General features: G+C 41.7%; 1 protein-coding gene across 1 annotated transcript in view; it reads left to right on the top strand.

The window, feature by feature from the left end:
• Positions 1 to 14,510, top strand: part of p3h2 (prolyl 3-hydroxylase 2) — a 65,601-nt gene that overhangs the window by 35,828 nt on the left and 15,263 nt on the right. The window contains exons 2-3 of the mRNA XM_034709912.1: positions 12,516 to 12,668; positions 13,649 to 13,838. Of these exons, the coding sequence (XP_034565803.1) occupies positions 12,516 to 12,668; positions 13,649 to 13,838 (343 nt within the window). The remainder of the gene's footprint in view (positions 1 to 12,515; positions 12,669 to 13,648; positions 13,839 to 14,510) is intronic.

Below are 14,510 nucleotides of genomic sequence, written 5' to 3'. Positions count from 1 at the left end.
TTGGCCATCAAAGCTGCAGAGTTAATGAACAGAAAGACCTAAGGGTGCATGATGGAGAGGTCAATTTGTAGAAGCTGTAATGTTTTCCTTTTCAATTAGCTTCACGCCTCTGTATATGTGTGCAAGTGTGTGTGTCCAAGCATACAGTCATGGCCAAAAGTTTTGAGAATGACATAAATATTACATTTTCACAAAGTCTGCTGCTTCAGGGTTTTTAGGTGTTTTTGTCAGATGTTTCTATGGTATAATGAAATACAATTAGAAGCATTTCATAAGTATCAAAAGCTTTTATTGAGAATTACACAGAATTCATGCAATAAGTCAATATTTGCAGTGTTGACCCTTCTTTTTCAAGACCTCTGCAATTCTCCCTGGCATGCTGTCAATCAACTTCTGGACCAAATCCTGACTGATGGCAGTCCATTCTTGCATAATCAATGCTTGGAGTTTGTCAGAATTTGTGGGTTTTTGATTGTCCACACGCCTCTTGAGGATTGACCACAAGTTCTCAATGGGATTAAGATCTGGGGAGTTTCCTGGCCAAGGGCCCAAAATCTTAATGTTTTGTTCCCCGAGCCATTTTGTTATGACTTTTGCTTTATGGCAAGGTGCTCCATCATGCTGGAAAAGGCATTCTTCATCACCAAACTGCCCTTGGATGGTTGGGAGAAGTTGCTCTCGGAGGACGTTCTGGTACCATTCTTTATTCATGGCTGTGTTTTTAGGCAAGATTGTGAGAGAGCCCACTCCCTTGACCGAAAAGCAACCCCACACATGAATGGTCTCAGGATGCTTCACTGTTGGCAAGAGACAGGACTGATGGTAGCGCTCACCTCGTCTTCTCCGAACAAGCCTTCCTCCAGATGCCCCAAACAATCGGAAAGGGGATTCATCAGAGAAAAGGACTTTACCCCAGTCCTCAGCAGTCCAGTCCCTGTACCTTCTGCAGAATATCAGTCTGTCCCTGATGTTTTTACTGGAGAGAAGTGGCTTCTTTGCTGCCCTCCTTGACACCAGGCCTTCCTCCAAAAGTCTTCGCCTCACTGTGCGTGCAGATGCACTCACACCTGCCTGCTGCCATTCCCGAGCAAGCTCTGCACTGGTGGTGGCCTGATCCCGCAGCTGTAACACCTTCAGGAGACGGTCCTGGCGCTTGCTGGACTTTCTTGGGCGCCCTGGAGCCTGTTTGGCAACAATTGAACCTCTCTCCTTGAAGTTCTTGATAATTGGATAGACGGTTGACTGAGGTGCAATCTTACTCGCTGCTATAAACTTCCCTGTTAGGCCCTTTTTGTGCAATGCAATGATGGCTGCACATGTTTCCTTGCAGGTAGCCATGGCAAACAGATGAGGAACAATGGTGTCATGCACCATCTTCCTTTTAAAGTGTCCAGTCACTCAATCATGACAGATTGATCCCCAGCCTTGTCCTCATCAACACCCACACCTGTGTTAATGTGTGTGACACCTGTGTGTCATTGAAATTATGTTAGCTGGTCCTTTTGTGGCAGGGCTGAAATGCAGTGGAAATGTGTTTTTGGTGATAAAGTTCATTTTCAAGGTAAAGAGGGACTTTGCAATTAATTGCAGTTGAGCTGATCACTCCTCATAACATTCTGGAGTATATGCAAATTGCCATTATAAAAACTGAAACAGCAGACTTTGTGAAAATTAATAGTTGTGTCATTCTCAAAACTTTTGGCCATGACTGTACACACTAAATCTGGTGGGATCATGGGTCTTCATTTTGTCTTACAGTAGTTGATCTTTCGTTGTAAATTCAAAAAAGCAAGCAAAAGTTGTTTCCCAGACTTCCAGGAATTTCTGTAGTTCCTCGAATCGTCAATCAAAGTGCTCGCTGTGCTCCTTTGAAAGGATCCAGAGTGGAAGGAAACAGGGTGCTCGCCTCATGGGGAGGTAATCAACCATTGAGACACACTTTCCCATTGAGTTCCTTTTGCCAGACCTTGGTGCCAATTCTGTCCTGATTCTAGCTGCTGCAGTGTCACCAGGCGTACACAGCTTTCATCATAACTCAACTGTAACCCCGACCCTGCTCCAGTTTTTTATTGATTTGCACTTATTGTGAAAGACTCCCACTTTTCTCAACTCCCAGATGCTCAAAGCTTAGTGCCAGCTTCCTTAAGTGCCACATGTTTTCTGAAGCTTGAAACTCACTCAATGAATTGACCTCAATGCTGGAAACTATAAAGAGCCCATTACTGATGTGCAAATAGAGAGACTACTGTGCATTCCATCTCAGAAGCAAAAGGGATGCAACAATACACTCAACTCAGAACGTGATACGATTTATGATGCAGAGTTCTGATACAAATTTTCATTGTTTTTCTAACGGTTTGAGAGTTTTCAAGCTTTAGAGAAGATACTGCTTCTTTTAAGTGTTATTTGTGATGCTTTTGTTTCGCCTGTTTTAGAGCCTTACAACAATCTACGTCAAGAAAGAGACAAAAGCTCTCATGATGTTACATTTGTCTGTTACACCATTGTTAGGCTTTCTGTTGCATCTCTTCTTTGATGATCTGGAGTAGATCTGGAGATACTACTCACTACAGGTGTGCAAGGAGTAGTGAGAGAGAGAAATTGTCCATATATAGCACATGGAAGTCTTATAAGGATGAAGGGGTAAAGGCCAAAAAGGTCTGCAAAATACCTTGGCGGGTTGTCCGATTATCATCTGTGTGGGAAAGACTGGTGGTGCATCCTCAGACATAAAAGATGCAATGATGTTGAACAAGAGAGGTCAAAGTCAGATCATGGATCATCTCATGTGTGTTTTGATTTCTAAAAGTGTCACGAGGTACGATTACATCCCTGCAATATTCAATCAGAAGTCTTGTTGGATGTAGTTCTCTGGATATTGGCATATTATTTATAATTAGTGATAAGGTGGTAAATAACCGTTTAAATGATCAGTTATTCTAAAGTGCACGGTGCACGGTGGTGCAGCGGGTAGCGCTGTTGCCTCACAGCTAGAAGGTTCCTGGTTTGAATCCCCGGCCGGGCGGGTGCCTTTCTGTGTGGAGTTTGCATGTTCTCCCCGTGCATGCGTGGGTTCTCTCCGGGTACTCCGGCTTCCTCCCACAATCCAAAAACATGCTCAGGTTGATTGATCACTCTAGATTGCCCGTAGGTGTGGGTGTGTGCATGAATGGTTGTCTGTCTCTCTGTGTTAGCCCTGTGATAGGTTGGCGACCTGTCCAGGGTGTACCCTGCCTTCCGCCCGAAGCCAGCTGGGATAGGCTCCAGCCCCCCGTGACCCCTAACGGGATAAGCGGTCAAGATAATGGATGGATGGATTATTCTAAAGTGAAAAATGATGATCACATTCTCATAAAGCTGAAAGTGATGACTTGATCTTTTGATTTTCTGACAGTCGGTCAGAAGCCAAAAATTAAGACCAAGTAAGGCAGAAAACTACGGTGGCCCTGAAGTGCAAATCGAAACGGCAAATCCCTGGGGTTACCTACTTCTTCCGGTTTGGACAATGTCGTCATGTTTTCTGATTTGCCGTTGTGTTTTCTGTTTTGCCGTTGTGATTTGCACTTCAGGGCCACCGTAGAAAACCCTCCACCACTAAATGCTTAAACAAAGTAAATGTAACCTCTGCCATAAAACGTGACTTTAAAGTAGTTGATCAATTTTCCATGATTGACTGACAGCTAGGTGTTGCAGCATCCCTCAGTCTCAGCCTACATTCCAAAGCTGTACTTCTGACACCACACTATGAGAAGGACAACACTCCTTTCAATTTACCAAAGCCAAGCAGATTGAGGTCAGGAACTGTCTGGTAACTTGCAGTGAAAAACAATACCTTTCGGACGAGATAAACAGCGGTGTAAGCACTTCTAAGTTGTAAACAGTCTGTGGACACAGCGGGACTCAGCCCAGCAGGTAGCAACAACCCCTTACACAGACTATTCACGACCACAAACTACTCAAAAAACTCAGTTATCATAATGTTTGCCTTGTGTTGTGTCTTATCTGCTGGAATTGTAGTTTTGATACGTTGTCCTCCAACACATCTGTGTTTGAAATTCACAGCAAACCAGAGAACAGAACCTGGGTGGTTTACTCGCTGGTTTGGGGAGATAAATACTTTTTGCTTCATGACATAAACATTGGTTTAGTGACGGTAAACTTAGGGTTGGTTTGCTCAGAAGAGAACACTGTTTATAGAGGAGTAAATATTCTCATATCAAGGTACAAACAGCCACAGTGCTGCTCAGATAGTATGCTGGGATGTTTGAGTCCCTGCACAGATGTGTTCACAAGAGTCTTTATGTCCACAGTTTCAGAACTCCTGGAAGTGAAATATTTTCAGTCCACTTGATGTAATGAAGGAGACGTGGCCTTTCTTGGGCCCAAAAAGCATCCGCTTGTTTATGCTTGATGGTATGTAAACTGTTCTAACATTTCCTGCAGTAATGTGACAGTTTCTCTGTTGTGTATTTATTAACATCTGTATCAAATCGACCTCTCTGAAGCAGACCCCGCTTTCTCTCCTTCACTGGCCTTAAAACTATTACTAGCTCCACGAGGACGCTGTTATCACGCTCGCAGATGTTTCAGCTGGAATGTGTCCAACGCAAAGTGGTGTGAGGCCAAGCTGTTGTGTAGGTAGCCAGCAGTGATTTAATCCAACTTTGCAGGAAAGGTCAGTCACGTTTTTGAAGGCTAAATGGGTATTTAACTACGGCTCAGAGATTTTTTGGAGTCATTAGCACTTACCTGGAGTTCAGAGAGAAAATGGCTCTAATGGCGTGTATGTAATGCTTTAAAGTGCAGGTCCAGTTTGAGTTTCCTTTTAGGGATGTCAGTTTTAAAGCATCAGATGCCGCGGCGGTTAAGAGTAGACCTACATTTTCAGAATGTGGGATTTTATTTCATTTATCATACTTTGCATTAAATTTATGGATGTTTCTCTTGCAGTAGTTTTGATCCATCATCATATGATTCAGTCTGTCTTCGAAAGCTTTTCAAGCAGCAACGCAGCTCTCTAGTCTGGAGTGAGTTTGAAGGTCAGTTTGTGTGTTTCCTAAAGTTAGAAAAATGATTGATATAGCCACCCCATAAGATTTTTTGGGGGGGAGATGCTGCTCAAGCATAAAACAAGCATGTTGGTTTTCTTTAGACCCGCACCAGGCGGTCTGAAGGACACTCTATAACCTTGAAATCCTCTCTTCATGTGAACTCCTTCAGATTTATTACAGCTGCTCTTGTGTTCAGTGTTAACCTGAACACTAACCTCTGTCTCTTCACTGGAGTTTCTGTACTCTTGGGAACTGTAAAAACTCTTTGAAACACCTTGCCTCTGAAGTATTCAAGACTGCGGTTGCCAGGATTGACCGCTTGTTGCCAGCTCCTCTCTCATTTTATGGGTGGTAGTTCTGCCTTCCGACAAGCCATCTGTGTAACTGTCCCCAGGGGTGCTCGTGCCATTGCCAAACAGTTATGTTGTTTTTTTTCTTTTTTCACAACACCAGTACTGCATCTGTGGCGCCAGACCAAGCCTATTTACATACCTGGGAATCAAGCAGGAGGCCCGGAGGCATGCAAATGTGCGTTTGCCTTGGCACTGATCAGTGCCCACATCAAGAGTTAGCCTCTGAGAGCGGCAGGGCGGTCCAACAGCCTGAGCACAGGTCGCTCTTTAATGAGGAGGGCAGACTGAGGGCTCACACTGAGTGCTAATTATTACCTCCACAGGTGCTGCTTTGAAATCCATGTCAAAGGAAAAATGTCCTCATGCAGTACAAGATGTAGAGGTCTGAATATGTTTAAAGACTTGATTTGAAAGGTTTAGTGCTGGTCTGATTTAGATCCTTGACACTTTAATGTCAGAACAGACTGATTGAGTTAAGTTTAGATATATCTGAAGGGAAGTGTTAGCTCAATACAAGCGGCAACCTCCGGTCTAAAAATGTGAGTCCAATGCGGAAGTGCTAAAGACTGCAGTTCATCAAGGATTTGCTTGAGGCTGGCTCCGGTAGTACCAGAAACCACATGCACACCAATTCACAAAAGACAATCTAAACATGTTTACAGCCTGGTACAAAAGACGAGTGTAGTCTGGATAGCTAATTTCTGGATCGGCACACACGGTACGGGGTGTGATTTTTTTTTAACGCTGCAATTTGGAAGATATTAAGATTACGAGTCTTCCAATGAGAGGCACAGCTGACTTGATTGACAGTTGTGAACACTGTAGCTGTTGGCTAGGAGGCTCAAAGCCTGCCTCTTTACGTCACAATCGCCGGACAGCAGCAATATGGCTGCCGCCGACAATTGGCCTCAAAACAGCGCTTCAGAAACAGATTGGTGACGTCACGGATACTAAGTCCATATTCTATACTGTCTATGGCTCAATAACATTTTTAATGTCTGTATTTATCATGTCCCACTCGTCAATAAACCTTACTAGGCAAAAAAACAGTGAACGGGATGAACTCCCAGAATAGGAAAGTAGGGTTTGAGCTGAACCATAACATGATATAAAATTGCCAACCAGTGTATTTCAACTCAAACAATCTGTGTGCATACTAAAGGGAAAAAAAAAAGTTTTGGATCAATGTGATAAGACACAAGGACTTCTCCAGAATCCTATATTCCTGTTTCAGCTTATTTTCCATTAAACATTGGTGTAGCATCCTTTGAAGAACCCAGTCTTTATGCCCTGTGTAGACTTCTGATTTCAGATTGAACTGAACTATTGGATTCTCTGTTTCACTTTGTTGAGACCAAACACTACTATTTAACTATAGTATTTGTCAACCCCTTGGGTGTCCTCTAATTTGTTTGAATGGGCACACAAAGAAATCAGGGGATATGTTGAGCAGCAATGGATGCGTCTGATCTAACATCACATCCCAGGAAAAGTGGTACACATTTGTCGGCTACATTTGAAACAGCAAAATGAGTCTCTAGTCTTTTGCACCATCCGTCTTCAAATACACCATCTACAGGATGCGGCCCCTGAATTCGGACACTGCTATAGGTTTCCTTCCCACTGCTCATGCCAAGATTTCAAGAGAAGATGTATGATTTTATAAGTGTCTCAAGTGTCCCCTTTTTCTTCTGTGGCAGACTCAGGAGAGTCATGTCCTTCAGATTTACCTCCTCAAGGATGTTTCTTGGCTGGATAGTTTTCCATTACTACTTCTTAAACTCCTCAAAACAATGGCAATGTCACTTTAAAGCTGTAATTGTTTTCAGCTCTGTTATCCTGAGAGGCTGTTCTGGGCTCTCAGTTTGCTCAGTTTTGATGCATGGCTGTTGGATTCAGGATCTCCAAGTTCTGACTCTTTTGGGGGGTTTTCACAGTTTGATCCAGTACTCAGAGTCCCAGACGTACAGAGGTTTAAGGTTTTGGATGGAGGTAGTTTAATTATTTATTCCAGTAAAAAGGGGGTCCTTCAGAAAGCGATAAATTGAACACCCTGGCTCCATTACATGACTATATGAATGAGAAAGATTGGAGTCTCCCATGTCCAAGGCTTCCCCAGGTTTTTGCATGTCTACTCATGAACGATAGATCTGGCAGCGTTTCACCACAGCTGTGTTTGTGCTGGGATGTTGTGCTGGAGAAATCCCCCCCCTCCTCCTGCTGACCCTTGTGTGTATCCTCAGAGAAACAGAGGGGAGGTTGGAGGGGGTTGCAGGATTGTGAATGCAGCCTAAACGCCCCCTGTTACTTCCTCCCTCCTCCGTGCACCATCTCTACTGTGATCTTCCTGTTTTGTCTCTCTGACTCTCAATAAAACGCATCACCAGATCATTATCAAAGCAAGCGATCCAAGTCAACAATAGTATCTCAAGGAGAAGTTTCTCCCTGAGTTATCTCGGCGCAACTTCTTGAGGAATGCAGTAGAATCAGACTCATGATAGAGCTGGATCGTGTGCTCGAAGTTGCGCCATCAGTTAGAGGAAAAGTCCAACCACAGAAACACTTACAGGGATTTCACCACTCATTAAAATTTTAACTGTGGGCTCAAGTGTCACAATTCAACTGCTGGTGTTCTTTGGTTTCCTTAATGGGCGAACAGCTCTGTTGACTTTTATCTCTGTATTCTCTCAAAAGTTTTTTAGCTAGTTGTGATCACTTTTGCTGCATCTGGGGTAGATTCAGTAGGTCATTCATTACATTTCCATTGAAATCAACCATTTATTGATACCAGGGAGTCCCAAACGAGACAGAATCCCAACAAAATCACACGGAACAAAACCAGATAACAGTCAGCAAAAACTCAGATTATTAAGCTAGCAGTGAACACCTCTTTAACCAGGAGTTTCCAAACTCTTCAGCATGCAACCCCCAAAATAGCTTTCCCAGAGACCAGCGAGCCCGACTGTCCCTCGAGGTCGTTAAATGTTCTTCTCTGCTGTGGGAATACATGAAAAGGCAACTCCAAAAATTGACAAAATAGAACCAAAAAAGGCCCAAGATATGTGTACATATCGCTCTGTTTCCTGTGCTGCTGTAATTGAACCTGCTGCCACTGATACTGTAGTTTATCTGGCTTAGTCATCTCCAAGGTCATGTGGCAACAAAAAAAGGTGGAAAAAGATTAAACATTTTTATTAGCATCATTTTATTTCAGACTCAACCAATATTTTCGTTTATAATTGAACAATTATGGATAAAAATAGACATTGGAAGACATTTCAGGACTCCCTATCAGTGTTTCAGGGGAACCACTATCTTAAACTGACTAAGTAAACTAAGCTAAACCCTTTGGATGAGATAAATAACTACACAAACTAACATGACTCTGATCTGAGATTGTCCACTACAAGCATTCAAAGTGAATCAAAAGTGTTTTTGGTTTTTTTGTAACATGTCCTAACATGTCTGTTTAAAAAAACGTGATTTTGTAGCCGTCCTTTTATGGGCAGGTAGACTTCAGCGTCTTTTCTGAGTTTCACTCTTATACAGTCATTCCGCAGTTGTTACACAAAGGGCCATATATATTGTTGCTATAAGTAAAACTCACCCAGCCTAGCTCTGTACGGCTCTTTGGTTGGTCAGTCAAGCCTCCAGTCTCGTCGGCTCCAGCCAGGTGATCTGACCAGGAATGCACCCGACGCCACCTCGCTCTCTGGCCTTTCAGGGGAATCCAAGCACATCCTGCTGGGCTTTTCTGTCCTGCCTCCTCTGCTACCACATGAAAGAGACACAATTTAGTCTGACAGGGGAGTCATTCTTCAGAACGTGGTGGGTTTTCCTGGAGAAAAAGTGTCTCTGCTTCTGCAATTAGAACATTTCACCTTGTGTTTAATGCTGACTTTGCGGAAATAGTTTCACCTCCCCCGCAGCAAACACAGAGCTTTGTTTTTGTATCTACGTGGGTTTGGAGAAGGTCACTCTACTCTGGAAATTTGATTTCCCAAATCTTTGGAGAAATATGGAAAATCCCAAGCTTTATCTTACATATTGTTTTTGTAACGTCCTTTCAGAACGAGTGATGACAGTTAGGAGAGAAAATATTTGACGAACAATCTGCTTTAGGTTTTCACCTGTCGGGATCATGCAGGATTTAAACAAAAGCAACACAGCGATACAGTGAGATAATGTTCCAGCAGGAGACATTCAATCACTCACCAGAGACTGAACTCCGTCTCCTACAACGTCCACTCTCACCTCTCCATATCTGTCTTTTATTTTCCTGGGCCTGTCATCCTCCCTCTGTTTGGTACGACACCCCTCGTCTCTCTCTGCTGCTTTCTACGCAGTTCACTCATGAATGATTTAAGATTAGAATCTTTTTTGGGTTCATGGATCAAACTGGTTTAGGGTCATTGTGTGAGATGATTGTGTTCCTGTGAACATATAGCGGGCAGAAATGTGACCCATGTCGAGGCATGACGATTGTGATAAGGATCTTATCCGACAAGGACCAAGCATGTTGTGATGGTTGACTTCTTCCAAAACAACGTGATAAAAGAGCACCTTAAAGCTACAGGAAACAAGCTGGCACCAGACATCTGCAATGTTCCTGCTCCGTGAATTGAGCTCTGTGTTTCTTTTGATAGCACATCAACAACTGCTGTGCATTGTGCAAAAGCAGAGAGCAGGTTTACACATTTTCTTCATTTCTTTTTACTACTTTCCACTTGTGCTTCGATGACAAAAATAAAGAGACGAGAATCCTTTGTTTTTTCTCACAGGATTTTCTGAAACTGCTGAGTGATTTCTCTTAATATGATAGCTTACTTTAGCCCTGTCCACACATGTGAAACTCTTTAAAACGGACTGAAATTTTCAGGTTGAGTGACATGTATGAACACAAACAGCCAAGTTTTTCACATGAGGACATTTCTTTGCTAGCCTCTCTGTAAAATTTCCCCAAGATGTCAAGCTGGGGAGGTAAAAGTCAGGAAGAGATGACGTTAATATTCTGCAACCAGTGCACAATTAGTACAATCCTTATTAACATAAGGAAGCTGCTTCACACTTTAAGCAAGAAACTGTCTTGGTATGTCTGAGTCTGCTTCACCCACTATCTTAGGTATTTTGAAAACATAACAAGGTTACTTCCCAAGCATCCTTTCTAGGTCATTCCTTGCCTCCTGAGACCACACTCCTTCACCCTTTACATTGTGAGGTACACGTGGAAACAGACAGATACCTCACCCCCCCGTATTTGCCTGATCTCCCCCACATTGTCACCCCCTCTCGCTCCCTCAGGTCTTCCTCCTCCCTCCACCTCTCTGTGCCCTCTGCCCGTCTCAGCATCATGGGGAGCAGAGCTTTCAGTCGCTCTGCTCCCCAACTCTGGAACTCACTCCCATCAGACATCCAAAACTCTGACTCACTACCTCTTTTCAAATCAAAACTCAAAACCCATCTGTTTCAAACTGCATTCTCTGTCTAACTTATCTGCTTCATTTTAACTTGGTGTTACTCTCCTTGTTTTTTATTTCATTTATCACGTTGTTTTTTTTTATTGTGTTTGAATCTCTCTGTAAATTGACCTTGAGTGTTTAGAAAGGCGCTTTTAAATAAAATGTATTAATATTATTATTATTATTATTATTATTATTATTATTATTATTATTATTATTATTATTATTATTAATAATAATAATAAACTAACTTTTTTGACCAGTTTTTGGAGAAGACACATTTGACAATTTCTAGAAGTGCATATGTGAAATAAACTCCATCTACATATATTCATAAATCATGAAACTGTACTTTTATTGATAGATTGCAACATTTTTTGCACAATTTTCTATAAATTGAAAATCTGTCCTAGATATAAAACTATTAGCTAATTGCTGAGATCAAAAACAAAATAATCATCAATAAACTGAAACTTGATTTATTATTTGAGTCATTTTTTCTTAAATGATTTATGAGTTTGAAATATCTCTGATTAGTTATTTTAAAATCATGCTTGTTTCTTTTGATATTGTACTATGATTAAATTGGATTAGAATAAGCTTTCACTGCACAGTGTGCTGTTTCTTCTCCTAATGTACTTGTGTATGGTTTTGATTTGTGCACAGTAAAACTCAAAACAGCATGAAGTATACGCAGAACGAATTTCCATGCACAACTAACATCAGTTCTGGCATGTGAAGCAACTAAGAAGGATACTCTTAAGGATACAGCTTATAAAAGATAAGTTCGTTTTTTTCAGTTTGGCTCAGTTTATCAGTGAACATCTGCCAACACTGATACATCACAGCTGCTGTTTTTTAGCCTCTTTATTTCTCGGTCATTCACGAAGGACACGGTCTGCACTGTATCATTATCACTCTCAAACACATGGACACTTCCTGTCCTCTCTCTCAGTGTTTCTCTGCTCCTCTGATGGGATTATAGCTGATACACTTCTCATGAAGAGATGGGATGCCTTTGCTTGTTATTCCATTCACATCCATTGTGCTTAGATGCTTTGAGTGCAGAGACCGTATCATTCATATGAGCTGTATTTTGACAGCTCTCTTTAAAGACAGGATGTGAATGAGAGCAGTGCGTCCTGTAAATCTGCTCAGTTCTTCTCCAGTTTAATGAATCAAAGTTCAAATTGAAAGTATTTATATTCTTGGATTCTTCATTTTTTGTCAGGAATCAGTTCTTTTTAAAGGCCATGGTGCATCCTGTTATTATTGTCTATTGTTTCTGTGTGAGCGGCTTCAGAGGATGGTCTGTTTTTCCTCACTGTCTAAAAGCAGTTAAACCTATAAAGATTCAGTGTAACATATGAGCTTTTATTTTGGCAGAGGACTTCCCCATCTGTTTCTGTTCAAGTTTCTTTATCTAATTTTACATATTTTGATACTAAAATATAAAACCCATTCTTGGATTAGAATGACAACTTAAGAAAATAAGCAAAACCTCATTGCTTCCAGAAAACGACTCATGTAACATGTTATAACAGGCTTCATCAAACTTCCTCTAACAGGTTTTAAAACAGTCATGCAGAAACCTCCAAGGTCTGTTCTGTTATTTTTGTTAACGTGTCTTCTCTCTCTGTTTCGCTCTGTAGTTGAAGCAGCCTGACAAAGCAGCAGCGGCCGCTCACACATATTTCCAGGCCAACCCTGAGCATGTGGAGATGGGTCAGAACCTGGAGCAGTACAAAGACCTGCAAGGTGTTCAGGAGGAGAACTTTGTGGACCGAGAAGCTCGGCCGCACCAGGTATGCAAAGACAAACTACTTCATTTACTTTGTCTTGTCTTTTTCTTTTCTATCTCTTCTGCAGCTTCTGTCTGCACACGTTTCAGATAATTAGCGCCAATTGTTGATTTTCCGGCATTAATAATCAATCCTGGCGGCTTTTTCTGCTTTGCTTCTTTCCCTAAAGGAGGAATAAAGCATAGAGACTCTTTGTGTTGATAGTCCATGCAGTTTAATGACTGGAAACTCATTTAGGCCTGTTAGTTCTGGTTGTGGTGATGCTCTGAATGCCACAAAGCTTTGAATCCTTTGTGCGCTGATTAATTTACAGTTTGTCTGCCTTTCTCATCCCCCTCTCATCCATTCTCCTCTCTGCCTGTCAGCGCTCTCTCTTTGAATAGAGCTTTTATGTTCCTACAGAAGCACAGAGGACAAATCTGACAACCTTAACTGTACCTCTGCTAAACTTTTCAGCCTGACTTTTATGAGCAATGTTTAAAGTTTCTGTGTCCCTGTGACTTCTCTTTACTCATCATTACTGATCTCTGTACTCTTTAATTGTGTTTTCTTTACACTTACCTAGTTGTTGTAGCATTTATCTAGAAGCAGCTTGTTTCGTCACAAGCTGATTTTCTTTAGGTGCCCATAAACAGTCGTAAGTTATATCTTCTTTTACATTTGTCATACAAAGCTCAACGTGGGAGTAATTCTGGCAACCATTCAGGCAAATGTACTCATCTCTCCTCTGTGTTTACTCCAAACAAATAGTCATTGCTGCTGCAGGAAACATCATGAGTACCAGTGGACTTATAAAAACTTTTATATACCGGCTACTGATTTACTGTTGTGTTTTTCTCTACTGTAAAAATGAACAACAAACATTTGCATCTATGAAAATGTCAGAGATATATCATCTCATACATAACCAAATCATAAAGAGACTTCCTTGGCAGCAAAGGTCATAAATACTCATCCCATCATTCCTCTCTCCTCCCTCACAGCGCTCCTTCACAGCGGCGGTGAGGCTGTACGATAGAGGCGACTACGAAGCAGCCATCGCTCTCTTCAAGGAGGCTTTAGACGAGTACTATAAAGCGGATGTGGAGTGTCGGGCCCTGTGTCAGTGGCCGCAGAGGTTTGAGGGCCACGACCACCTTCGCTACCGATACAGCCTGCATGAACTGGTGTCAGGTAAGAGCTGTATCATAGAAAAACTTAAAGCTGTATTACGTCTTTATGCTAAAGATGCAGAAAACTGTTCCTCCAATTTAATGTGTAATTTAAAAAAACTGTAAATGTTTGAGGTAGGGCACTGGAATGACGCATCATGATAGTAATAAGACTATGAAAATATAAGCAGAAGTAGGAAGTAGGAAGGAAGGAGTAAGATGACATCTTGAGGGTTCAGCTGGTTCAGAATGACTTCACTACTTCATTAAAGGCCTGAATGCATGTTAAGATCCCATACTCAGAAACCCTCTCTTGTGTTTTTGTTGGATTTCTAAGCTAAACTTTCAGACACAAAACCCTCTGACTGCGGTTTATAAATCTTGTCTTAAGTTAATTTGGAAAAGTCTCAGACTTAAATGACAGGAATTCACAGAAATACCCAAACATAAAGAAGAGGGGTGGTTAAAATGCATACCCCGGACTGTTCTTGCAGTGTCCTGGGTTTATTTTCATGGAGAAATCCCTTCTATCTTCCTTTATCTTTTCGTCATCGCTCTCTTTACTACCCACCTTAAGAAAACGGTCTAAAATGCTGCCAGAAAAGCAAAAACCAGACCCTGTCATTAAAACTCCTGCTTCAAATTATTTTACCAATATTTGTTTTCATCAGCTGCCCAGCTTTTCCAGGAATTC

Source organism: Notolabrus celidotus, chromosome 2, assembly GCF_009762535.1.
Source record: "Notolabrus celidotus isolate fNotCel1 chromosome 2, fNotCel1.pri, whole genome shotgun sequence".
In the NCBI taxonomy this organism is placed as follows: Eukaryota; Metazoa; Chordata; class Actinopteri; order Labriformes; family Labridae; genus Notolabrus; species Notolabrus celidotus.
This window is presented reverse-complemented; position numbering and strand designations above follow the sequence as displayed.